This window comes from Culex quinquefasciatus, chromosome 1, assembly GCF_015732765.1.
Source record: "Culex quinquefasciatus strain JHB chromosome 1, VPISU_Cqui_1.0_pri_paternal, whole genome shotgun sequence".
Classification (NCBI taxonomy): Eukaryota; Metazoa; Arthropoda; class Insecta; order Diptera; family Culicidae; genus Culex; species Culex quinquefasciatus.
Genome location: NC_051861.1, coordinates 96,208,193 through 96,235,325, shown reverse-complemented (window position 1 = coordinate 96,235,325; position 27,133 = coordinate 96,208,193). Strand labels below are relative to the sequence as shown.

Below are 27,133 nucleotides of genomic sequence, written 5' to 3'. Positions count from 1 at the left end.
AATATTCATCAGGGATTGATAACAGATTTTGTGTCAAATAAAAGTGTAATATTGCACCAGAAACTGGTGAATTTTCATCAGGTTCAATATTTTTTGTAAAAATATGTTTTATGTAATATTACTCAAATAAGAGGTAATATTCAACCATCAAAATTTTCAACCTTCCAATTTTTTTTCTGTGTACGGATTGAAATTTATTTTGTAACTTTTTTAAATAATTCATTTTCCAGTTCTAAGATTTTTTAATAGTCCTCAATCGTATGAAACACAGAAGTTTATAAGTCCTTTTAAAGTTCAAATATATCGACAGCCATCAATTTTTGACGCCTACTGTAAATATCGAAATCGTTCCGTTTGTAGCATGAATAGCCAATGCGATCAAACACCACCACTTGTATCGCACGGCTACCTCCGTATACACCATAACGGTGAGACTACATCAATACATGTAGCGTATCTCTCGAGTGTGTTGGCCCGTGAACCACCTTGCACGAATATGTTAATGAATGCGGCTACTGCTTGTGTTGGTGCTATGCAAAACTTGTTTGTTTTCGTACGGTGTGCGGCATTTGCTCTAGCTGTGAATGAACCACCACCACAACCAACCACCATTAGCATAGCAGTCAGACCTTACTGATACTGACATGTTGCCGCTAAGTGGTTGTTGGGATATATCGATGGATTCTTTAAGCCTGTTTGAAAGCATGAAATTCGATCGGAACATGGCTAAGGAAAAATTTCATTGCTCCCCATATTGCACTCATTAGATCGACCTCTGCGCAAGACAGGCTGTCACCGTGCGATTGGTCCCACGGAGTCCAAACCGGCGCAGGAGAGTCGGGAACTCATTAAGAATTCCGGCCGCGTACGCGTACGTCCGCGCGCAGCGCTCGATCCCGAGTGATTCGAACCTCAAGCGCTGTAAGACCCAGCAGCAATCGAAAGAAATGGCCCGGGTACCTTCACACGACACCACACTACGGTGTGTGGTATGTGAAGTGGTTCTGTTGGCAAGAGATGAAACGAGAAACCCGAACTCCAGGACACGCAAACCTGTGAAGTAAAAAACGCGAGAGCTCACGCACACCACGGCACGGGGGGCGCAAAGTCGGCCGGATAGACGCGCGCGCGCGCGGGTTGGACTCACCAAACTGGTTTGCGAGGGGTCCGTCGATGGGTGCGGGTAGGATGTTCATTTTTTCTTTTAGGGTTGTGTGGTGGAAGGTAGAGAAAAACAAAATTTGTTGGTGGGATGTTTGGGTTTGTTTTCGCCTTTGGCGCACCCCTCGGTTTCCAAAACTGGTTTGTCGCCATCGTTGACCCATCTCTCTCACTCCAACATAAAAAATGCCTCGATCTCCTTCGATCATAAAAAATTTACGTTGATCGCAAGTAGATCCGGCCACTTTTCCCACGTTCAAAGTGGCACATTTTGGTCTGGAACGGGTTCAAATGACCATTCCAGGACCCTTGGTATCCCAACTGATGGCGATTTTTGTCGTTACTTTCAGGTCCGTGAAGTAAAGTTCCCGAAAACGACCGTTTCGACCACCGGGATCCAGGCGTAGCAATACGCCAGCAGCCATTTTGCATTTCTCGTACTCTCTCTCTCGCTCGATCGCTCTCTCCTCTCCCGCGTAGCATAACCGGAGAGAGAATGAGAGCGGCTCCGTCAGCGGAGTGTCTGTGTGTTCTAGGAAAACAAGTCCTGCTCAATGTGTATCGAGACGCGAGTGTGAATGCACATGCTCCGTGCGCTCAGTGCGATTTTTGTGTAGAGGTTCGAGAAAAGCGGTTCCGTTAAACTGCTGAAGGAGGCTGCTGAAGAACCGATCTTCGGGCAACTGATCAACTGAAGGAGCACGAACGAGAGCAAAGAGAGAGAGAGGAAGGAAGATCGCCGAGGTGACGGGGGAGGATACTTTTCTTTGTGGTGTGAAGATATTGTGCGTGTAGAGCAATAGCGGATGTCCTTCTGGGTGACGGAAAGGACCGCGCAAAGTATGTGTGTTGTAGCGAGGTGGTGATCCAGGTGGAAACGTGAAGAGAGAGAAAGAGAGATGGGTGAGGAAGATTGGAAGGAAGCAAATCTAAGCGCGTGAAAGCACCGAGTGTAACACAAAGGAAGTGCAAGGAAGCAAGGAATCGAGAGAATTTGATAACACAAGAGAGATCATCAACTAGTGCTGATTTTGTAACGCGGTGTGGTTACAGTTACGGTTACAACAATGAGTGCCAATCGAGATTTCGAACCGTTCGAGTTCGTGGATGAGTCGTGGTGACCTCAAGGGTCGAAGAAGAAAGTAGTGAGTGGATTCGGGGGCATTGCGCGGTGTTGAAACAAATGGAAGAATTAACCCTAGTTTGAAAAGAAGAGTGCTACAAGAAACGAAACGAGCGTAGTGTGTTACACATACGGTAACGGCTACCGGAAGAATACACTAGAGTGCGGTGAGCAGAACTGGGAGCTGTCTCACGGAAGAGAGATTCCCGCTTCACAACAGGACTGGGACAATGTGGTTGAACGCGACGGCGGTGACCATCCGGCGCAGGAGGTCGTCCGCCGGAATGAGCTCGCAACTGTCGAACGTTTGGATTAAAATACTTGCGACGGGATTCCTGCTGGCCGTGCTAGCCGACAGTGCCAACGGTAAGTCCTTGGAAACCCCATATTGCGTACACGGACACCAAAACAAATCTCGGGTTGCGGCATCCATCTTGAATTTCGTTGCATGACCTCTCTCTTCTCAAATTCCAGAATATTCACAGTTTAAGTCATTTCAGTATTCCCAAATCAAATCTAACCTTCAAATATTCCAATATATTTCAATTAACCTTCAAATAACTCCCCAAAATTGCCTAAAGCAGCTCAAGAATTCGTTGACTTTGTCCGCGCACCAACACAAACAAAGCGCGCAAGGACCTCACGACCCCTTACTACTACAGTGACACACACAACTCCGAGGGTCGCAGGATACGGCACCCCATTGAAGCAAAACGCAGTCGGTCCGTTTTTTTTTCTGGGGTTCGTTGCTTGCTTTCTCACAGCGCACGCATTTTTGCGCACACCTGCACTGGCCCAAATCTTTCGTTCGTTGATGAACTCCTCTCCTGTTCCGTCCCATGTGTAATTTGGTACTTTCTTCTGAATGTTTTTTTGCTCCTTTGTTGTCTTCTCTCGGTATCCTTGTCGTTGACGTGTTTTGAAAAGGATCTCTGGACGTTTTTTGTTTGAAATTTGAATAAGCATGACTGGACATGGGCTGAACACTAGGGTCGGACGTTGATGAGTGCACTTTGCCCCTATCCTTGTGCGTTTTTGTGTGGGTTTAACGGCGCACACATCAATACCGAAAGGATCAGTTTGATAGCTCACTTGAGTTGAGTAATTTAATTTAATGTAGGATTTTTCAATGTTGCGAAATCATGCAAATTCATTGTTTATTCCGTGAAATGGATCTGTTCAAAGAATCCTCACGCAGTGGGGCTGGCCGCTGCACTATTTGACGTGGATTGCTTCAGGATGCTTTTTTTTGAACAAGCTGCGTTAGAGATCGATCAAATAAGAGAGGATATCTGTATGATTTTAAATTAAAACGAATTTGAGCATGATTTACATTTCTTGAAACGATATTTTGTAAGTTTTGATTGAGGTTACATTATGTCCTAATCTGATTTCTAAAGTAAACATAAAGCTGCAATTTATAATATAACTCACTACCCCTCTTTTGAATCATCAGTAATTTGGGGAATTCCCGCACTTCATGTGTGACAACCTACCTATCTGTACCACTCGTAACTTTTCTTTACAAAGAATCTTGAAATCATAAAAAAGGCAGGTTAAGGTCAGCCAATCTTTTGGAACTAGAGAATAAGTACCTGTTGGAACCTAACGGAAGATCATATTTTAGACTTGTTTGCATCCGCTTCGCTTGGAGACGCTCATTTTAGCGGATTGCAGACTGGATTTCGTCATGTGTACATGATGATTACTCTAGCTCAGGCTGCTTACCAATTCAGATATTGTAGGGGCTCCACTTTTAGAAGAGGATAAGGGAAAATCTCCACGCCTCTCCCAAAATAAGTTTCGTTGGTAATCTGACGGTTTTTGGGAAGGTATAAGGTTTAGGATACGCTCTAAGCAAGCGTTGCGACCAATGTCGTAATGTGTTTAAGGGCTATAGTTTTACTAATCAATTCTAGAAGAAAAAAAATCGCTCGCGTTTCAACCTGACCTCCTATGGAATGAGAGCACCTCCAGATTGAAACCTCATTTCAATAATGACATCGCGAACGCATTATTAGCAAATCAACAAATCCCTGCCGCAGCCTGCGTGTCATTTCGCATCTTATCGACACCCCGTCCTTCCCCGAGGGCCCCTCAGATTAGGGTCACCACCACAGCCGGACGGCTCGTGTCAACCCGCTTTCATCTGCGCGTATCGACAGATCGCTCCGGCCTCTCTAATTATAAGCGGATTAGCGTCGCGGCCGACATTATCAGCCATCATCAGCGTCGTCAGCACCTGCGAGACGCTCGGAACATCCGGATGCGCTACGCGCACCGGAATTCGCCCGACTCTGTCAGAGTTCTGCGCGAACGTTACGGATCAACGACCCCCCCAATCGAGTGGCCACTCGAGAGCGACCTACTTCAGCGCGACCGCGCGCGGGTCTTGAAATTTATTTAGCACTCCAGTTTTTTTTGGCCTGGCCACATCTTCAGACAACCCACTCGTGTGCGGTGGTCACTTAAGGTACCGAGAACCGAGCTGGAACTAGTTTTACATATTCAGGCTTGAGGGGTCAGCCCCTTTTGCTGCGTCATCGCGCCGGCCTTCTTTCGCCAGGGGAATTCTATCATCACCTCTTCAGCTGCTCTGAAGCTGTTGTTCGGGAGTTCGGTAATAAAAGCGCCGATCGGATCGGTCCGATCGCGTTTAATTACTTCATAGAACGATCAGTCCGGGAATGTCCCCGGGTTATGACCCCGGGCGGGCGCGTGCACCTTTCGACCCAGATCGGCGCGCCCTCCTAATCGCGGTAGCTTAGGTCCCGTTCGAGAACGCTCTTTCAACGGGCAGGCTTATCCGACGACCGCAGTGTTCTTGGCGCTCGCCTGTATTGATTCGCCGCAGCAGCGGCAAAAAAATCATAGTAATAACAACTACACGGAAAACCGGCATTAGTCTTTAAAGACTTATTTTTAGCCTTTTTTGAAGTTCGGTCAGTATTGTCAGAAAAAAGCCTAAAAATTAGTCTTTTTTTGGGCCTAAATTTTAGGCTTTTTTTAGAACTTAGTGTAAAACTTAGAAAAAGACTAAATTTAAGGCTTTTCTGTACTATAAACTTTGGTTCACGATTTGACATGTCAAATCAGAAAAAGTTGAAGTTGCCGGTGGTGGTTGCTGTTCGTCGGAAAGGGGCAGGATTTTGGCCGGTTTGCAGGTAAGTTTTTGTGTTTTTCCTGCCGGAAGGTTCGGCCGGAGTGAGACGGCGGACGAACGAAATGTCTGCTGTTTACCGGGTTCCCAAAATCTGGTTCTCGGTACGGTGGAGGAAGACGGGAAGGCGTGTTTTTTTGCGGATGCAGGAGGGAAGCCACTTTTTTTTTGTGGACGTGTGGACAGAAAATGGACGTGTGGACAGAAAATCGCGGAATGAATCCGCCGGGGATTGAAATCCAAAGTGGAAGCGAAAAAGGACAACGAAGCGGGAGTGGACAACCGACGGTGGCGGTGAAAATTATGGTGGTGGTGGTTGTGTTTATGTTAGTGAATAAGTGGTGTGTGTGTGTGTGTTTATGAGCGAAAATTATGGAGGTTGTGGTTGTGTTTGTGTTAGTGAATAAGTGGTGTGTGTGTGTGTGTGTTTATGAGCGAAATTTTGAAAATTTGCGTGTTTGCTACTCCGTATGTATGTGTGTATGTGTTTGTGTGTGTGTGTGTGTGTTCAAAAATTTAAAAATTTAAAAATTCAAAAATTCAAAAATTCAAAAATTCAAAAATTCAAAAATTCAAAAATTTAAAAATTCAAAAATTCAAAAATTTAAAAATTCAAAAATTCAGAAATTCAAAAATTCAAAAATTCAAAAATTCAAAAATTCAAAAATTCAAAAATTCAAAAATTCAAAAAATTCAAAAATTTAAAAATTCAAAAATTCAAATATTTAAAAATTCAAATATTTAAAAATTCAAATATTTAAAAATTCAAATTGTGGTTTGGTTGAGCGTTTTAGCAGAATGCATTACTGTGAATACATTCACAAAAATTCAAAAATTCAAAAATTCAAATATACAAAAATTCAAAAATTCAAAAATTCAAAAATTTAAAAATTCAAAAATTCAAATATTCAAATATTCAAAAATTCAAAAAAAAATAATAATAATAATAATTCTTTAATTCTTTAATTCTTTATTTCTTTATTTCTTTAATTCTTTAATTCTTTAATTCTTTAATTCTTTAATTCTTTAATTCTTTAATTCTTTAATTCTTTAATTCTTTAATTCTTTAATTCTTTAATTCTTTAATTCTTTAATTCTTTAATTCTTTAATTCTTTAATTCTTTAATTCTTTAATTCTTTAATTCTTTAATTCTTTAATTCTTTAATTCTTTAATTCTTTAATTCTTTAATTCTTTAATTCTTAAATTCTCAAATTCTAAAAATTTCTTAAAAATCGAACTTGCCTAACTACGCAAATCCAGTTCTGAGATAATCTCTTAAATGAAATCACCCAATTTTTAAATAACTATCAAACTCTCGCAACTCATCTTCAAAATATTGATTTTTTTATTTTCAGGTTAAAGCTGAACACATCCGTGAATCTGTCGTATTCCGAAACTACCGAATTACCGAATAAAATCTTTTTTATATATATTTAAATAATAAATAACAATATTTTATTTTCTACTGTTTATTCCTGCTATTTTTATCCCCTAGGCTTTTCAGGCATAAAATAAGTATTCCGTCACCTTGGATTTTGTCCGCTTTGATCGCTCCCATTTCCTGCAAAAGCCTAAAAATTAGTCTTTAAACCTTTTAATAAGTCTTTTTAAGCCTAAAAATAAGTCTTAATCAAGTTCCGCCATCTTGGATTTTGTCCGCTTTGACCGCTCCCATTTCCTGCAAAAGCCTAAAAAATAGTCTTTTAAACCTATTAATAAGTCTTTTTAAGCCTAAAAATAAGTCTTAATCAAGTTCCGCCATCTTAGATTTTGTCCGCTTTGACCGCTCCCATTTCCTGCAAAAGCCTAAATATTAGTCTTTTAAACCTATAATTAAGTCTTTTTAAGCCTGAAAATAAGTCTTAATCAAGTTCCGCCATCTTGGATTTTGTCCGCTTTGACCGCTTCCATTTCCTGCAAAAGCCTAAATATTAGTCTTTTAAACCTATAAATAAGTCTTTTTAAGCCTAAAAATAAGTCATAATCAAGTTACGCCATCTTGGATTTTGTCCGCTTAGACCGCTCCCATTTCCTGCAAAAGCCTAAAAATTAGTGTTTTAAACCTATAAATAAGTCTTTTTAAGCCTAAAAATAAGTCTTAATCAAGTTCCGCCATCTTGGATTTTGTCCGCTTTGACCCCTCCCATTTCTTGCAAAATCCTAAAAATGAGTCTTTTCAACCTTTAAATAAGTCTTTTTAGGCCTAAAAATAAGTCTTAATCAAGTTCCGCCATCTTGGATTTTGTCCGCTTTGACCGCTCCCATTTCCTGCAAAAGCCTAAAAATTAGTCTTTTAAACCTTTAAATAAGTCTTTTTAGGCCTAAAAATAAGTCCTAATCAAGTTCCGCCATCTTGGATTATGTCCGCTCTGATCCCCTCGCATTCTCGAAAAAGACTAAAATTTAGGCTTTTTGACGATAACATAAAGCCTAAAATTTAGGCTTTTTCGTACTAAAACGAAACTAGTCTTTTAAAGACTAACCCATCATTAGGCTTAAAAAGACTTAACACGGTTAGGTTCGATAAAGCCTAATTTTAAGTCTTAAAAGACTAATGTCGGCTTTGCGTGTATGAAAACAAACTGTATCCCGGCAGCCCGGCCGAGAGTCACGGGGTTCAAGTAAATCTCTCCACTCAGCCTTCTGCGGATGCGGCGATGATGCTCAGAACGTGGCTGATGGGCTTTGGCTCTGTGGCCAGCATCAACGCGCAAAGAAGCAGAAGAAGGTACAATCACCTTAAGTCCATCATCATCTTCTCTTCAAATTATATCTCCACATTTCCATGTATTCGTTCGTGGGCTGGAAGCAGCGCTTGATGGGCAAGCAAACGGAGAGGAGGCAAGCCGGTCGAAAAAGACTCCAACGAACACAGAGAGAAGGAGGAAGAGACGACGGCTGGGCCGAAAAAAAACTCAGCCGAATGGATTTAAGAAGAAGGAGAGAAGGAGGAACAAAAATCTTAAAACCCGAGAAAAAGTCAGAGCAGTCGAAGAAGAAAACGAAGAACGCCGAAGGCAAAGATGTGTAGCGAAGAAGAGGATGATAAAAAAAAAACAACACTATATAAAGTATTACAAATGTATATGGTATTATAATGGACGCACGTCGCGCGGCACGTTGCCGCGCGCTGCTCCCCTCGGCCAGGAACCGTCCAACTCCCTCCCGTAGGATGACTCTACATAAAATGCTGGACAAAGAAAAGCCCCCACCGGGTTCGCCTCCAAGCTCGTTTCGGGAAAAGCTTTATCTTGTCGCGCAGCCTCCCCAGCAAATCCTCCGCCTAGATTGGTTCTGGTTCTGTCGTCGTCCCGAAGAGTTCTGGACGCGTGGGGTGACGGTGCCGTGGAGTGAGTGCAAATTTGCGCGCTTAAAGGGGCCATAAATTACGAGATTTTCTACCGTGGCTCGGGGTGCGGGACGCGGGATTTTAATAAATTGTCGAAAATATGGCAAATTTTGGCCCAAGTGGCCTTGCTGGGTTTGCGGGGGTTGGAGAGACCTCGCGATCGTCGTCGGCTCGGGAAAGGATTAACAGCGCGATAGCCGCTAAGCCGATGGACCTTGAATGCGAAAAGGATGTTGAACTTTGGTCCTGGAGTGTTTTAAAAGCAAGGAACCTGCACTAGAAACGGTCTACGTCGTGTTTAGCAAACATACATTGTTTTGGTTGAACTGTCAAAACTAATGTTTGACAAGTTTGAAAAGGAAATTCCCCGCAGTGGAATACTTCCTTGAGATCAATGTTTGTAAACATTTTTTCCTTATCCCCTTAAAAAAGTGGAGCATCAACTTTTTCCATGTTCCAGATCCAGATTTTTGGAAAATTATCATACATACACGGAGAAAAAAGAGTTGCCAAAATCGTGAACAAGCGTTCATGAAAATGAGAACCACGAACAAAGTGTTCAAATTTCATGGTACGTTTTCCAAAATCGTACCATGGAATTTGAACACTTTGTTCGAGATTCCCATTTTCATGAACGCTTGTTCACGATTTTGGGAACTCTTTTTTCTCCGTGTACATGACGAAATCCAGTCCGCAATCCGCTAAAATCACCATCTCTAAGCGAAGCGAAATGAAAATAAAAACAATAAAATGCTGTCAAAATGGTTTAATTCGACTCGACTTTCAATGGACAATTTTTGACTTGCAATCAATCATTGGGGAAGAAATGTTTATTATTTTTGATTCTGAAATAGTCGAGAAAAAGTCAAGAATTTATAAACGGAATTTGATTTGCCACCCTGTCAGAATTGAAATTTATCGCATTGGAAATTTATTGAATTATGCAGGGTGGCCGCTCAAGTCGCGAGAATCGAGAAAGTCGGGAATTCGTCAAAATCCGCAAAAAAATCGAGAAAAAGTCGTGAGTTTTGGGTTTTTTGTCAAAAAGTCGGGAAAAGTCGGGATTCTCAAGCATACTTGTTTGAAAATTATTTTCTAAATCTTGAATAATTTCAAATTAAATTCACTAATTTTTTCTTGAGTATTTTATTTTAAATTTAATGTTCCTTTCACTATCCCTGGGCTTTGTCATAATGAGTGTCATAGGTTTGATGCTTGTTTGGCAAAGAGTATGATTTGATTCGATGTGGAATTAAAATCGAAGTGTTCAGTATATTGCTGAAGCTTCCATTTTTACACATGGACACCACTTCATGCTGCGAGAACCCACTTTGGCGTAGTCTCAGGGCTTAATCGATGGCCGGTAAGCTGTCATCGAGACAAGGAGGTTCTCTGATAGTGGAAATATCACATTTGTACAATGAACCGCTACATATGTGATTTTTCCCTATCTTAATGTGGGTGTCAGGTTAGGATGCGGGTTTAAAAAATAGTGATTGTAGAATTTAGGATTTTAACTATAAATATCAACTTTTTATACTTTGCCTTTAGTTATTTAGGGACAAAATTAGTAACAGTGAATTTAGTAATTCAATCAGAATCGGTGATTTTCATTCAAGTAGTATAAAAACCATTCTAATTTGTCAAAATTTTCATAGAGTCTCGATCAATCAATAGTGAAATGATATCGGACTAAATTCGTTGATCTGTTGAACTAACGGTTGTCGGATTATGATTGTATCGAGCATTGTTGCGAATCGAGGATCTACTGGAATTCTGACGAATAAATGGTCGTCTCTTTTTCAATTCACGACTTGTAAAATATCAACTGTTATTTTTTTTTTGTTTTTTTTTTTTAAAGAAGCCAGACAGGTTTTAAAAGAAACGTTTTTTTTTGGTTAATAATTAAAATGTCGGGGATTTGAGATAAGAGTAGCTTCCGGATAGGTTGCTTTAAATCTTGTATTAAATTCAAGTTAGGTAGTTATTCGCAAATGAATATTTGGACTTATATGAATAATTGAACATTTTGGACTTATGAATAACACACAACTGTGCATTTATTCTAGAGTCAGATCCATACAGCGTCAGTGTTTATTTGGTCGAAGTGTACTAATTCATTGGCAGATCTGATTCTAGTTGTAATGTACGACAAGACTACTGACGGACGTGACAGGACGAGGGCCCAGTTTAGAGGTTTCGACATCAACGATGTGCGGCTGGATCACCCTCCCAAAAAAAAAAAAAAAAATTAATGTTCCTTTCACTATTTCAATCTATTTCAGAATAAAAAGGCCTTTAAGACATTAGAAATCCTTATGAATATTAAATGCATTTAACACAGATTTTCATAATACTTTTTTAAAAATCAAAAGATTTTAACTAAATTTTGTTTATCAAACGAGATCTATTTATCAAACAAACAACAACAAAGTTAATTAAAAACTAATAGAAAAATAAAACCTCATTTTAAACATTATGGCCAGCGTAAAGTTATGAATCTGTTCTAGCATTGATTGAATATTTGAAAAATGATTCCAACCAGAGTTTGGCATTGTTTTTTTTTTTTGTGGAAAATATTCATTGCGTCATTTCAAATATTTTTTCCAACGGTGCATCTTGAACTTTTTCCGTGCGTAATTAAATTACTATAAATTAAGCTAGATTTTCAGTTTTTGGAAAAATTAAATTTCGAAAAAATCCAATCGTTGTTCGTTGTGAATGAAAAAATTGATAAAATATTAAAAACGCAAAACAAAAGAAATTTTGATTTAAATTATTGCGAATATGTATGTAAACGGATTTTTTTCTTCAAACATTTCGCACAAAGAAAGTTGTATGACATGGAATCTTATCAAACTGATTTTTTTTATTGAAAAAAATAAAATATTTACTAAATACTAGATACTAAATCAGATCAAAATTTACAAAATTTAGAAGGGAACTTAAAAAAATGTTTTGAACAAATTCCTTGATATTTCTCTAAATTCTTTGAAATCATGTTATCATGCGTTATAAGCGTTCTATGATTTTAAAAATTAAAAGTTTTATCTCCCCCTTCTTCAAAATTGGCCCGAAAAATCAGGGAGCAAAAAAAATTTTTTTTTTTCAAAATACTTCACAATTTCAATGTAAATTTAAATACAATCAGCTAAAATAAATTTAAAATGCGTTTCCCTGCGTTTAGAATCACTTTTAGCATGTTTGAGTTGGTTTAAAAATCTCTCGAATTTTTGAAAATTTTCGACGTTTAAGTTTTTTTTCGCTCAAAATTTTGTTTTCGTCAAATCTTTCATTTTTTGAAAATTATTCATTGCAAAACAACCGAACTAGTGTAAAATGCATTTTAAAACTCTTTTTCCACGCAAATGCGGGAACTATGGCTTGTTATTTCAATATTTATATATTTTTTTAAAGTTTTAAAAGTCGGGAATTTGAAAATTGCGATTTGAGTGGTCACCCTGATTGTGTGTCAATCTTCTTTCTACGCATTTTCAGATCACCTTGCTATGCGTTATTTTATCAGTGTTCGATAGACCTTTCCGACAAATCATTAAATTTGATGATCTGATAGCACTGCCATGGAATATCGATACTTTAGTGGAATTTACAGAACTTTTCAAAGCTCTATTTGGTAAATTTTCAAAATGTTGTACAATTGTTATTAAAGTCCGAAACTTGAGTGGAATTATTCTTATCTTGATAAAAGGACTTCCGAAACTACCATTCAGTACCTTCTTCATAAGTCGTAAAATTGGTCGATCTGGCAACACTGTATCTATACTTCAGTGGAATTATTTTATTTATTTTGTACAACATTGAAAACGTCTTAAAAAACATTCATTTAGTTATAATTTTTGATGATCTGACAACACAGTCATACACAGAAAAAAATATGTGAATTTACTCGACACGGAAAAAATGAATCACATGTAAACTCAGTTGATTTAAACTTGAGATACGACGTAAACGGTTGAATCACACGTATAATCATGTTTTTACGTTTAATTTGTTGCAAATTTAAATCAAATTACTTTTAAATTTAAATGTTCAATGACGTGCAAAAGTGTTACATCATAAATGATGTAACATTCCGAAATATTTTTTTGTGTGTACGACTCAGTCAATAATTTTAATTTTTGATGATCTGGCTGATTTTTCTCCGTGTAGGTGGATTTATCAAAGTTTTTAGTGATGCGTTTTTAACTTTGAATCAAAGCTACTAATACTGACGGATATTCCGAGGACACCCTGGAGTTGATACCATGCGAATCTATCACCCTAACCGTCATGTTTAAGGTGTTTACGGCCTCCAGAGATCATAGCAGTCAACGAATCCGGCTCTTTTAACGACATCGCTGGACGTTCTGGATCATACCGGGTTGCGCCCAAACTTCGACACACCAGACGGACGTGTTCTGCAAGCCTTGGTCGATCCTAAGTTTTACGACGACCGTTTCATAGCTTGACCTGCTTAGTATGCAACCCCAGGGTCTCCGAAGATCCGTGAGCCTTTTTCGCGCAATCTCGTCCCCATGATCTGCGCGGATGAGTTACTGAATCGAGCTCCCATTCTGGCGAGATTTGGGCGGCGTTCGTCACACAGAGGTCCTCGCCGTAATCGGGCTAGTTTGTATTCCTCGATTGTAGTTATCGTTTCTTTTTTTCGGCCAAATGTCGTATGTCAGTGTTTACGAGCGCAGAGCTTTGGGTAAACATGAACGGGGTGCGTACTGCGCGCGCGACTTCGAAGCTCCCCCTTTTTGGTCACACGGTTGCTGCGCTGGTGAGAGGAAGAAGACGGCGCGGCGGGTCTTTCTCTGTGCGTTTTCTCATCAAACTTGGAGGGGGTCGGGGGGAAGCGGAGCGGAGCTTCGAGCCCATTGAGGAAAAGTCCGGCCAAATCGACAGCGCTTTGCGCAATCGCGTCGCAGCCCAGTCAATTTCCTGCTGGTTTTGGACGGTCATCACCCGGGTGATTGTGATCGTGAAGGCGCGCGCGCGCGCTTACCTCCGCTGTAGTAACTCTACCTCTTTTGATCTTTCGGAGATGAGTTGGGAAAGGATGACCGTCCTTTACGTGAGCGGAATGAAGTAATTTGGGTGCGCCGACAGGCCACTAGTATGAGTCAGCGGAGTTTGAGGACTTCTGGATGTTCCAGGTCTGCTGGACGTCCTTTCTCTTTTGAACGGAGATTGAGGTCTTCAGGACTTCCGGAATCTCCAGGTCGGGTATGTCTATGATCGGATTTTTTAAACGAATCCTTGAAGCAGACTTCGGTAAGCTTAAAAGGTTGTCAATTTCATTTGCTCCAAAACTTCAGCAGCGAGGTTCGGAACCCCTCCCGCTGTCAGTACCCCTCCAAGACCCAGATTCACACCCTATTGATCGGACCCGACCGCCATTATAATTGCGTGATCGTGCGTGACGAATGAGAGCTGCCGTCGTTGTCGTGTCCACTGAAAAGAGAAAGATCAACCCCCACCCCTCCCCTTCAAATCTTCTGTGGGTCTCTTGCGGGTCTCCAAAACCTAGAAGAGGTCGCAGCGCGCGCGCGCTGGAAGCAACTTTCGGGGGTCGGCTCTCAATTGGGGAACCGTCGTCGACGACGAAAAACAGCCTCGTCATTAAAAGCCGATTTATCTGGCGGTGACTGTGGTGGTGGTGGCCTTCTAAAGTGCAGATAATTAACTTTTTTCTCATCGACAACTCAGCGTAGATTCGGTGAAAGAGAAGTTCAGCGGAGGAGCGGAGATTTTAGAAAGAGAGTGTGTGTGTGTGTGTGTTCGGTTGGGTCCCGATGATTAACCGCAGCAACTAGAGAGGCTTCGCGGGTCCCAGGTCGATTGGTTGGTTAAGTAATGACCTTTCTGTGTGAGTGTGCACGGAGAAAAATCAGACCCCAAAATCGTGAACAAGCGTTCATGAAATTTGAACACTTTGTTCGCGGTTCCTAATTTCGTGAACACTTGTTCACGATTTTTGGGAACTGATTTCTCTCCGTGCATGTGCGTGGACGACACTTTGTAGTACGGACCTTAGCAGTACTCGCGATTTCGAAAGTTTGTACACATTCGGTCGTCGTCTTCGCTCGTTGTGGTGATTGGCCGATGCAAATTTCGGACCACCGGCTAATGGGGGGACCCCGTAATTTGCAATTGGACCGCTAGAGAGCGTCTAAGGGAAAACAAAAACTCGGCCATGTGTGATTAGGCGCTGATGTAAGGCTTGGGAAAACAATGAATTTTTGGTGATGAATGGGCGTTTTTTCGTTGGCTTTTTCTCCGCGGGGGTATTTTGGGCTTAAGTAGGTAGTGATCAGGCTTGAATGGAATTTCGGGCTGCGGTAGTTGATTTAATTTTCAACGCGATGACGGCGGAGATGTTCAAAGGGTCGGGTAGGATCGGGAAAGCTGGAGTAATCGATTTTGTAGTTCGATGTATACATTCCTAGAAGTTATACTGGTATGCTCTGTAGTCGAAAATAAGCTACCTCAAGCTCGCTACAGTCATAGATCTCCAGGTCTGAGCACCATGGAGTTCCTGGATGACCTAAAAGCGTTCAGAACGGACGATCTACACAGAAAAAAATATGTAAATTTACACAGCACGTAAATGCTGTTTCTTATGTAAACTCACTCAATGTAATGTTGAAATATGATGTAATGAGCAAAAAGTAATGGAAATTACTCCGATGTAAATCTAAATCTAATGTAAATCATGAATCTAATGGAAACGTTGAGCATGGAAACTCAAATCTGATGAATTTCTACTCGCGTTCGGTTTCCTGTAAATTCCTATTTAATGTAAATCATATATCCAATGTATTTCTGCCAAACGTTGACTTCAAAACTACCCGAACTAAAAATAGTTATGTTTGGTTCTCTTTCTATCGCTCTCATACTTCGCTGGCTCACTGCCTGTGCCTCGACCTGAACAAGTTGATGCTTTAGCCGCTCGTTTATAAAATGCGAAGATGGCTCAGTCGGCAGCGGGTAGCAGCAGTAACACCGAACATCCTACCCGTCGTTCGTTCGATTCCAGTCCAGCATTATTCCACTTGACCGTCGACGGAATGCGTCCCTACCTGTGAAACAACTTTTAAAATCAGAATTTCCTTTGCTGCCCGAATCATTTTAAATAGAACATAGGCCACACCCTTTCCTACTGCAATCCAAGTCGAGCTTCTCATTCCCATTGGCCAATCAGAATTAGTTGATTTGAACTAATGTAAATTCCAAAACTAATGTAAATTCCAAAACTAATGTAAATTTTCAAAACTAATGTAAATTTCCAATGAATCTAATGTAAATTTCCAATGGACCTAATGGAAATATACATCATTTATCATGATACCTTTTGGTACATGATAAATAATGTAAATTTACAGAAATATTTTTTTCTGTGTATATTCCCTAAAGCTATTCTGATATGCTACGAGATCTGAAACTAGCTACCTCAAGCTTGTTACAGGCATAGATCTTCAGGTTTTAGCACCATGGAGTTCCTGGATGACCTAAAAACGTTCAAAACAGCTGATCTATACTCATTGAAGCTATACGCTGGTATGTTACGAAGTCTAAAATTAGCTACCTCAAGCTTGTTACAGCCAAAGATCTCTAGGTCTTAGCACCATGGAGTTCCAGGATGACCTAGAACGTTCAACAATACAACAAAATACTTGATCAGCACCCTTTCAAGCCATGAAGGTATGATCCGTGGTTCAAACTAAGCTACACAATCTTGTGACGTCGGAAGATCTGCACAGATCCTCAACCCTTGCATGTCTCGATCCAAAGTGGACCAACTCCGGGTCCTGGAACCCATTAAACCCCATCGCAACACACACACTACGCACCGCCGCCGTGATTTGACAGTGCCCGTGATCGCCTCGGGGCCCTAATTGGGGCGTTGAACGACCTGCTGATACATACGGGGTAACACATCAAGGGTTGCGGCTGCACGGAAAGAAGGTTACATTCGCCCTCGGGTGATAATTAAACGAAAGCATCGAGCGGAGCGATCGCACCAAGACACACTCGCCGATGATCGCGTCCGCTGCGCAGACAGGTTCTGCATCAGAACGCGTCGCGTCATCCCACGCAATTACCCCGAGTGTCCGCCCTTTCGAGATCTTCGGCCCCGTGCATAATTCAGCCTGCGGCGAAAAAGTTACAGTTTCCAATTCCTTTCGCGAGGAAGATCGGATGGAGCGACGGGGAGCGGAGAGCTCCCCCGGGTCACCTTAGACCTGATCGAGCGTGTCGTCGAAAAGTGCACGACGACACCAACACATCGAGAAATCACGGATGTTCAGCATCTTGCAACCACCTTGGTCGGCCAGCGCAAGGTAAGGTTGTATTGGTGAGGTGCGACTTCTTTGGGAAAGCAAAACCCGACAGAAACTTCCACGGCGGAGTTCGGGCACAAACACTGAGGCACCGCAGGAAGGAGAGTTCGGAAAGACGAAGCGAAAAGCAAATAAAGTGGGAACAACACGGCTTGGGACTCGGGGAATCGAACATGAAAATATGTAGAATTTTATAATAACCTTGCACAAAGAAGGGAAGAACCTGGTGGGGAGGAGGAAAAACTACTACAATTTAGCGAATCAGTGGAATGGGAGACGTAGAAGGATTGCGCGACCGGGAATCAAGAACATCGGGAAGCTCTATAGCTTCGTGCGCACCTACTGCTGCAGCGCGCTTACCGGAGTGCAGTAGAAGAGGGAGGAAGAGTGGGATAGGAGAATGAGGGAACGGACAGCCTAGAACAGAATTATGTTAATTTATTCATAATAATAATAATAGCCGAATGAGAGAGTTGAAACGTTGGAAAAGTGCTCACGCAAGGAACCTTCGAGGCCGGACTAGAGAAATTATTGGATTTTAAGATTGGGTGAGGAATACAAATTCGGTTTTTATTGGAACGTGTTGCGTTGGATAACTTCCCTGCGTCGAGGCTTCGCCTCGAGGTGATAAATAATTTATATACATATTCCCGTGAACTCGATACCGTCGTGGGACACGACTCCGCGTAGAACATGCCGTCGCCGGAGCTAAGTCAATTTGCCATGCCGTATGATCCCGCAACTTCAAAGTTCCGCGCGCATCAATCCAATTAGGCATCCCTAGACGACACGGTTCTTCCCGAGTCCTCCGGTAGCCACCAGCGGAACTTCAAATATTTAATTATCGACGTCTTGCACAGAACCGTTAAATTACACCCGCGCCCTGCGCTCCCTCCCCTTGCATTCAACTTGCGTACAAGTTGGGGAGCGCGGGGACCCGCCACCCGGAGAAAGGTAAACATCGCTGCTACTGCGTTGACCACGATCTTCACCGTTTGTTCTTCAATTTGCGTGTCGACGGAGTCGACCACCAGTCATAAATTTCAAACCCCCGGTCGTCCAGCGTGCTGCTGCTGCTGCTGCTGCACAGACGGTCTTGTTTACCGATGGATGTTTTATTAATGTGTAAACATTAAACGAGTTCCGAGAGCGTAGCTACGGGGGGATCGGGAAATATCTCCGTCTATTGTTAATTAAATGTGACTACCTGGCTTTTTTGTACGCGGCGCTGTGCTCCATCGAGCACTGTGCAGGTTCCATTCTTCGGGTGCATTTTTGACATGTTGGTACTAAAAAGCGCGACGCGCGGGGACAATACCACGCATTCTGTTCGACGACGACGACGACTGCATCGGCTTGGGTGGGTCGCCCAATGTTTACCTTTCTCGTGGAAAGTCGTGATGACCTCGATTGGTCAGTCAGCATCCAGCCGGATGGATGGGCTCGAGTTTGGTCAATGGGATCCATTTAAATCAATGAGCGAATCGTCGAAATAATGACATCGCGGTGATCAATTCAAAAGGACTTAACACTGATGAGACGTTGATAAGCGGAGCGGTGATTGATGGGCGGCTTTGTTTGAAAGCCGTTTTGCATATCGTGGGGTGGGGCTCCGAATCCCTTACGTGTTGGGGGTTGACGCAGTGGGGCCGGTGAAGCTATAACGAGTGGGATTTTTGATAGAGACATCATTCAAATCTTGGTTGTCGCATGTAGCGATTCTTGGATGTTATCCAACCTAGAAGATCTAATGATCTGCAGGCCGGCTACGAAGTTATCCAAATGTATAACCTGTCTAAATTAAAGTTGATGATGCTGACATAAGACCGCTATGACGTATCAATGTCTGGTTGAGTTTCGATCCAACACCCATAGGCCGGCTACGAAATTATTGGAAAATATAACGTTTTTTATGGTTGGGTTGTTGCCAAGGTTGTTGCTTATATAGCTTTTCAGAATAGCAGATCACCTAGCCAGTTGAGTCCAAATATGACCCCAAATAAGGCTTTTTAGGCCCAGTGAAAAAATATTATTTAGCCCAAAACATGACGAACTCCTCGTCACAGTGTCCTGATGCAAACAATGATCGAGCTCGAACTGTCACAGCCCTGCGAAATATGTGGCTAACATATCAGGCGGTTGGTTTAAAAATCCAGCTAGAAGTCGCCTGACAAAAAACTTTTGCTAGAAAGAGATAGGAGATCTGATGCAAACAATCTCCCAGCAGCCATGTAAATATACTTTAAATGTGTTAGTAAATTTCTGACTAGAAAGCCTTAAACACTGAAAAAAATCAATTCCCGAAATCGTGAACATTGTTCATGAAAGTGAGAGCTACGAAGGAACTTACTCATGAGTATGAGGCTTTCTAGGCCCAGTGAATAAAATGTTATTTAACCAAAAAATTACGAACTTCACGTCAATGTGTCCTGATGCAAACAATGATCGAGCTCGAGTTGACACAGCCCTGCGAAATATGTTGACTAACATATCGGGTGGTCAGTCAAAAAAACCAGCTAGAAGTTGCATGACAAAAAAAAAATGCTACAAAGAGATAGGAAATCTGATGCAAACAATCTTCCAGTTACCATGTAAACATTCTTGAATGTGTTGGTAAATTTCTGACCAGAAAGCCTTATGGTGCATTTGTACTATAAACGTTAATATATTTCTTCGAGGTTCTCAAATTCATGAACAAAATTCACAATTTCGAGAATTTACTTGTATCAGTGTATGACCAAATTCATTTGGAACCTTTCAGTGGTCCTCAGCCAGCTGAACCTCGCGGGCCATTTTGGAGATTTGCCGTAGTATCGCATGGCAGGCCGCTGAAACTTTTAATAATTTGAAAGCAGAATTTTGCTTTACTTACTTTTGCATAACTTTTTCATCTGATTTTCACGTGTGATATTTTTTTCCGGTATCAAATTTTAACAAACTATACCTTCATATCCATCCCTCCTAACAAATTTCTATCGGATAAAAAAAATCATTTAATCACAAGTATTCTATCCTTTTAAATTTACATTTCACTAAATTTAAAGATTTTTGGAAAGTCATCTCTTTTTTAAGTTTTTGAAATAAATTTCGATTGAACTTTCTTATTGGTTGAATCATTTAGTTAATCTTGAATTTTGAAATGATCCGGTCGTCCATTTGGCGGCCATGTTTGTTTTTAGAAAAAAAAACATTTAAACCCCTTAATTCAGAATGTATCAATAAAATAATGGTTTTCATTGGGTTGTTGGTAGAAGCATTTTACATGCAGTGTTTTTTTTTTTCATTTGGTGCAAAAAAAGTTTGTACGCCTTTCGAAAAATTAACATAAATAATGTTATTTGTTGACAAATCACCATAAATCCAGTCTAAAAAAAAAAATCCAGTCTTCCAACTCCAAATAGGCATCCTTCACTGATTAAAAAAATAATTTGGATTGAATATAAAGTTTATTAAATACTTAGTATAAAAGTTAATATAACTCTTTCTATATAAAACTTATCTAAACTTAATTTCGCAAACTTTCAATTTAACTAAATGTCAATATATTACCATAGAATTGCTGAATTGGTTTCTGTACTTTCTGCCAAACATTAAATTGTTTACATGTTTCATCACAAAATGTGCATAGTGCCCAAGGGGTGTAAATACTTTTTTTACATAAATACTGTACAAATTATGTTTGCTATTGGGAAATTTTTAGACATGTTTTTTTCAATTGATTATTTCAACAATAAAAATCAATAAATTTAAATTTAAACTAAGCAAATTTATAGTTTAATTTGCCTTCAGATTTTTTGTTCAAAATTTTATCATTTTATAGTTTTTAATTAAAAAAGAAGAATAAAATTCAAATTGAAATTATCGTTCAAAACACATATTTCATGTCAAAATCGTCTTTTCATGCCAAACATTCAAAAAATGCATGAGTTCTAAACATACGTTAGTTTATTTTCACTGCTTGTTTGAAAATTTTAGTAATTTTAGATTGAATAACCGATAACCAATAATGCTCAAATTTTGCTCAGATTTGATGGCTTGCTTTGAATTTTTAAAATTTTCAGGAAATTTCTCAAGGGTCTATAAAATATCCGATATTTTGGCATTTTAAGCGTCGAGAGTTTCTAATAAATAGAAGATACTTTTCACATATAATCAGAATCCAAGTTTGACAAAGGCAATGAAGGTTTCATTATTTTTCATGCTCAAATATGGTCCAGATTTGATGATTTGAATTGAATTTAGTTTTTGAAATTTTCAATTTTGTTTTTTTTGTGGAGCAAAATTAACTAGATGTTTAGAACTTTTGGACATTTTTCTGACATTTTGGCATTTTAGGCATCGTAAGTTTCAAACAAATAAAAGTAACTTTTGAAAAAAAATTTGAACCATGTTTTTGCAGATGAAATACGCCGAGATATTTTCAGTGACATCGTCATGACGAGATATTGAAATCTAGAACGATATCTATCCAAGGATAGGTACACAAATATGATAAATTTTATCCTGTATCAGACTTGGGGTAATGCAGATATAGCTTATCTTTGTTCAGATCATGAGGTGGTGTCAGCCCTTGCGCTGCTTCCAATGACCAGTTTCAGAATAGCAAACTCACTGTTGTAGACCGGCTACGAAATTATGGGAAAGTATTACCTGCATCATAATTTAGAGTTACATTATGATATTGATTCTCAGAACTTCAATACCAGAATTACAGCGTTCTCAAAATGTAATACCTTCGAATGCAAACCCCCAGTATCGTTACAGAACCGCCCAAGCGGTTCGCAATCACCGATTCGATCCAGCATCATCTGTCCCGTTGTGTGTCCCGCGCTATTGAGTCATTCAATGACCCACATAACGCCGCGTACAAAGTAATTCGCAAGAATACGCGCGCGCAATTAAATTCGCAACGAATCCCTGAATCGCGCCCCGGCCACGTACAACAAATGAATGAATAAATGCCATAAATATTCATCGCCTGCAACATGAAAACATCAAGTCCACCAAAAAAAAAGGGAGACTCACGGACCGCCACTCCTTCATGGGTGGCTTTCTCCTCCGAAGAAAAAAAAGAGGCCCCAAAAATCCGACGTCCAAAATGCAAAACAACAAAAAAATCGCGCGCTGCCCCAAAGTGAGGGTTTGTGTCCCTCACCGTGCTCACCGGTGATCATGTTCTTATTCAACAGAGATTTTTTTTGTTCACTGTCTTCGTTGACGGGCGCGTTGTGATGGCCCAACAGCATTCCCGAAAGCCGCCGCGCTGCTGCACTGCGCGTCGATCCACCGTCGACCCTTTCTCTCTTCTACCATGAGTTGCTCGTCCGCCGTGCAACGAAGAAGACGACGACGGTAAATTAATATCTTTCAACATCCTTTTTCTGGTTCATCGCGTCATAGGGGAAATTCTCGTATCTTTGGCAGGTTAAGCTCTCGCTCCTAACTCCATCCAATTTGCTGATTTTCACTATTTAAACAACTAATTTTGCAAAACTTTTGATAGAAACTTGCTTGCTCACTTCTTATTGAGCTATTTATCACTCGATTTCAGTTGAAAACGCTTTTAATTAGCTTTAATTGGGTCCTAAAATGAAGCTTAGATTGGTGATATTATTGTTTACAGCGATAATGCTTATTTTTCTGAGTACAATAACCCTTTGTACGACCACAAAGAGTTTAAACTGGGTTTTTAAATCAATTTTGAAAAATTAACCTCGCGGTCCTTCTTGACAGAAAAGGTCCTACTTGACAGCTCGTTCCAAGGGGACCATAGTTGATCCATCGAAAAAATGTTGTCCTGTCAAAAAAAATTTTGCATTAAAATGAAAAAAAGTGATCAGAAATGGTTTTTAATCGTGTTTTTTACCGTTGTACATAAAAATTGACATAGGGCTTTAGTACCCAATTGCATGTTAAAGTTCTGACCTGCCAACATTAGAGGCACGCTGGAATTAGATGCTGTTCCCCTACTCCCTTTTCGGTTCGTCGTCGCAGTCTCGAAAGATTTGGCCCACGGCTGAATATTATTGAGGCGTTCGTTATTTTGCTTTTTTTAGCAACACAACAACAAGTCGTTTGCGTTCGTCCCTTGCCCTTGTACCGAGGTATCTCCCCGTGTAGAGTTGTAGTTGTAACCGACCGTCTAGGGAGCGTGCAGTGGTAGTGGTGCGGTGCTCGGGCAGCAGCTGCAACCTCCTGCGGATCCTACTTGTTGTACGACAACGACAACCACCGTTGAACACCCATACAGAGGCGAACTCGACGAATCCCACCGAAAGGAAAGAAACTAGTCATTATTAGGTTAGGGAATAGCGGCAGCGCCCAAATGGCAACATATGGTACTCGTTCGGAGCAAGACCGTCTGGGCAAGAGGGACGTCAACCGCTCGCGCAGCTCTCGTCAGTCAGAGGGGGAGTCGTTGGTCGTTGTTAATGTTGGTCGGAACCTTCTGCGCCTGTATTGGGCAGGCCTTTTAAACTCAACGGTGTGTGCTGGTGGTTTTTTTTTCCTGCGTGGACGGATCTCTCAAGGGGTACGCGGTGCAACATGTTGTGCGCGCAATACCAGGAAGATATCAAAATGTGGAACGATTCTCGGGAAGCATGGCTGTGTGTGTGTGTATGTAGATCGGGCTGTTGTGACAAGGGATATTACCCGTCGTTGAACACGGAGGAGAAGATTTTTGAAACAGGACGTTCGGTACGCGGCAGGGCTTCAATGAAAATGGGGTTAGATTTCAATGGAATGGCTGTCACTCTGAAGTGGGCCCGTCGGATTATCTGACGGGTGTCACTGCAGTGCGGGATGAGGATGCACTTGCCGGTAGTTAGTACCAATGGTACGAGCTATGGTTGTCCTCACTTGAAAGTGGGTCTGTAATACCTTTCTCATGCAAGAATGCCAAGAGGATAAATTTGGTTGAATCTGCGATTAAATCCAAAATTTGTATTTCAGGACACTTTGGATGATTACGAACATCTCAAATTTTGGTCAAAGAAACCATAGCGTTGCCAAAAGGTCCCGGGAACATCTCTGGACATGATCTTCTACCGTAAACTTGGTAGATTTTTTTATGATTGCGGTCCCCAAGATCTGCATTCCACGATACTTTGGATGATTACATTCTACAACTTGTTTGTATTTGTATTCTTGTAATTAAGCAATACAAAACTTAAGATTTACACGCGAACGTTCAAAATCACTCTGTTTTGTCAATATAAAACCTACTCAGAAATGAGTAGATGGAGCATCTGTCAGATTTGAATTACTTCCACTCAGAATTCAATTCAATCAGATGTGAGTGGAATTAACGCCATTTACTCAAGTCTGAGTTGGTTCGATTTTGACGAAAACAGAGAGAATTTAAATGAAAGTGTTATTGTGATTGTATGGTTTTGAACTGTCAAATTTGTTTTTAGTACACGCTGCCAAAATAAATTTATGTTTGAGTCAAAGCACACTTTGCTGCATAGATTAACTTCTTTCGTCGTCAGAACTGTCAAACTTGTTTTTAGTACAACGACACGCTGCCAAAAATCTAGCAATTTTGTGAGTTAAAGCACATTTTGTTGCATGGGCCAACGTCCAGCGTAGTCACTTCTAATTCAACTCCAAAGCGGCATGTTCATTTCGCAAAGAAAGCCACCGTCTACGTGCAAGCACCTTTTGGCCCCGCAGACCATGGAGTCACCTCACATGACACATCACGTCCTCCCCCAAACAATCGAACCCATTGTCTTGGCCGAGCGTATGCTGGCAAACAGGACGATCGTCTGTACCTCGGCAGTGTTGTTGTTGTTGTTTTGGGTCGATGTTCTGAATACCTAATTCGAGACCCGCGCTCTCGCGCGCGGTGACGTCAACTCTGACAGCTGCATAGACTTGTATTCTAAACTCGATGAGGTTTGAAATTTCGAGTTCAGCTTCCAGTGTTCCGTCTTCAAGTTTCTTAAATGTCAAGTTTGGTTGACAAATTCTGCGCGTCCAAACACACTCGAGTTGCCTCGCTCGCAAAGTGGTGGATAATTGTTTGTAAATTTGCGTCTCAACAACAGAAAAAAAACCACCCATTAGAGAGCGTCGAGGAGTGGAGTGTGCTGACAGGTAAACATGCGTGGCTTTTCGTGGTGTTATTTCCCGTTTCCAAAAGACGGTGTGGGGCGAAAGATAAGCGCGCGCGCGAAGATGCGAGGAACAACACTACTCCAAATGTTTATCCAAAATGTTTCGTTTTGTCCGCGGCGGCCAGTATTTGCGTTTGACATGGCTCGTTGATGTGCGCCGGAACGCACACGCCTCACCGGATGCCCCGGTCCCCCCTCGCTGTGTACGTTTAGATTTGTAACAAATGAAGAAGAAGAAGAAAAAAAGCTTATTTAAATATCAATTTCCTGATATTTACTTACTAAACAGGATCGGTACATTCTTCACCTCAACGACACACCATAAAGCGCCCAGCTCAGCGCAACGTGGCTCGCGCGACGCTCGCAATTGTGCCCAGCTAAGCGCGCGCGCCCGGTTGCAAACAACAGTTAGAACGGTCCGATTACAGCGAGCGATATCGAATCGAACCGAACCACCGCGGAATGGATCGAATGATACCGCCGCGGGGACACGCGAAGGAAGTGCTCAGCAAATATCGTGAGGTTGCTTTTGTTAAGTGAGACACGTGGCTGTTTGTTCGCGAAGCCCATGCAGCAAAAGTAGTTTTGACTCAAATTCGGGTTGACTTTATGTCAGCGTGTAGCGTTGACAGCTACCGAATTATCTAATACCATGCAGCAAAACCAGCTCAAACTCAAGACTAGCCATGTTTGCGTCAGCGTGTAGCGAACAAAAGCGTTGACAGCGTTGCGACGATTCCCAGCCAAACATCCGTGAAATGAACAAATTTTCAGCTCACGGTCCAAACGAGCTATATGACGCGCAATTTGGAGCGCCAATGTTTACACTGCTGCGCTCCGAATTGATCCCATCTCGCATAATTAGGGATGGCTTATTTTCACGTCATCAGGCGGTGGCGGTCGTTAGTGGTTCACAAGCGAAAGTCTCCCACAATAAAAACTTGATGGAACACCTCACCGTCACCCTCAAACGACTCTTGGTAGAGCACAGAGAGTGGCGGTTCGCCGCTGGGATTCGTACTGTCATGAGCATGGAAACAAATTGTTTCGACAGTTCGTAACAAGAGTCGGCTCCAGGTGTGCCTTTAAGTCGTAGATCGAGCTCGTACGAAGGCGCTTGTGGCGGGGAGATCACGCCTAAAGTAATTAAAAGATTGTAGCTGACGATGGAGGACATTCCCGATGCCAAGGTTGACAGCTTCGCTGAACATCGGAGCGGCAAGTTGTCAGATTGTATGCGTTCGTCTAGTCTGAGCAAGTTCTGAACTGCAGATCTACACGATACACTCGTGAACTCGCGCGGCTAAACCACAGTTAACCCGAAAAACTTTCCAATACGCGAGATTTCAATCTCCCCGCTCCATCCCGATTCTCTATAATTATAAATCCATTGATCGGTTCAGCGGCGATCGGTGGTGGCTTCCACCAATCCAGCTCTGTGATTATTCTCACTACTTTGCTGGGCCGTTTGCTAGATTGATCTAGCCAAGTCCCGGGTTGAAAACCAGTTTCCTTCCACCGATCGCGCCTCGATTTGGACAAATTGATTTACCAAGTTGCGTGCAAAGGCTAAGAGAGAGAAATGGCCACGATACCCATCGGAAGGCTAATGATTTTACGACACCCCCATCGCCGGGACTCTCCGGAACACGCGTGAACCTTTCGCCCATCGTCACCAATAAAAATCAATTAATAGCGGCCATAAATTTCACCCACCCGTTGCGGGTAAGCTCGCAAAAAAAAAGAACGAGAAGCATTATATTGATTACGAGAAGCCACCTTACCGCGCGACATACATTCCGCCTTTCTCAAGTGGCTGATAGAGCCGCAGATAGCTCTCCCGGCGCAGTATCTCCGGCAAGAG

At 41.5% G+C, this 27,133-nt stretch overlaps 2 protein-coding genes across 6 annotated transcripts in view; one reads left to right on the top strand and one right to left on the bottom strand.

The window, feature by feature from the left end:
• The window catches only part of LOC6037961 (coiled-coil domain-containing protein 151), a 33,046-nt gene that overhangs the window by 4,821 nt on the left and 1,092 nt on the right, over positions 1-27,133 (bottom strand). The gene's annotated exons all lie outside the window — the stretch shown is intronic.
• The window catches only part of LOC6037960 (neurogenic locus Notch protein), a 106,647-nt gene continuing 81,029 nt past the window's right edge, over positions 1,516-27,133 (top strand). For both annotated transcript variants that reach the window (XM_038248548.1, XM_038248549.1), the window contains exon 1: positions 1,516-2,650. In XM_038248548.1, the coding sequence (XP_038104476.1) occupies positions 2,515-2,650 (136 nt within the window). In that variant the 5' untranslated portion in view covers positions 1,516-2,514. The remainder of the gene's footprint in view (positions 2,651-27,133) is intronic.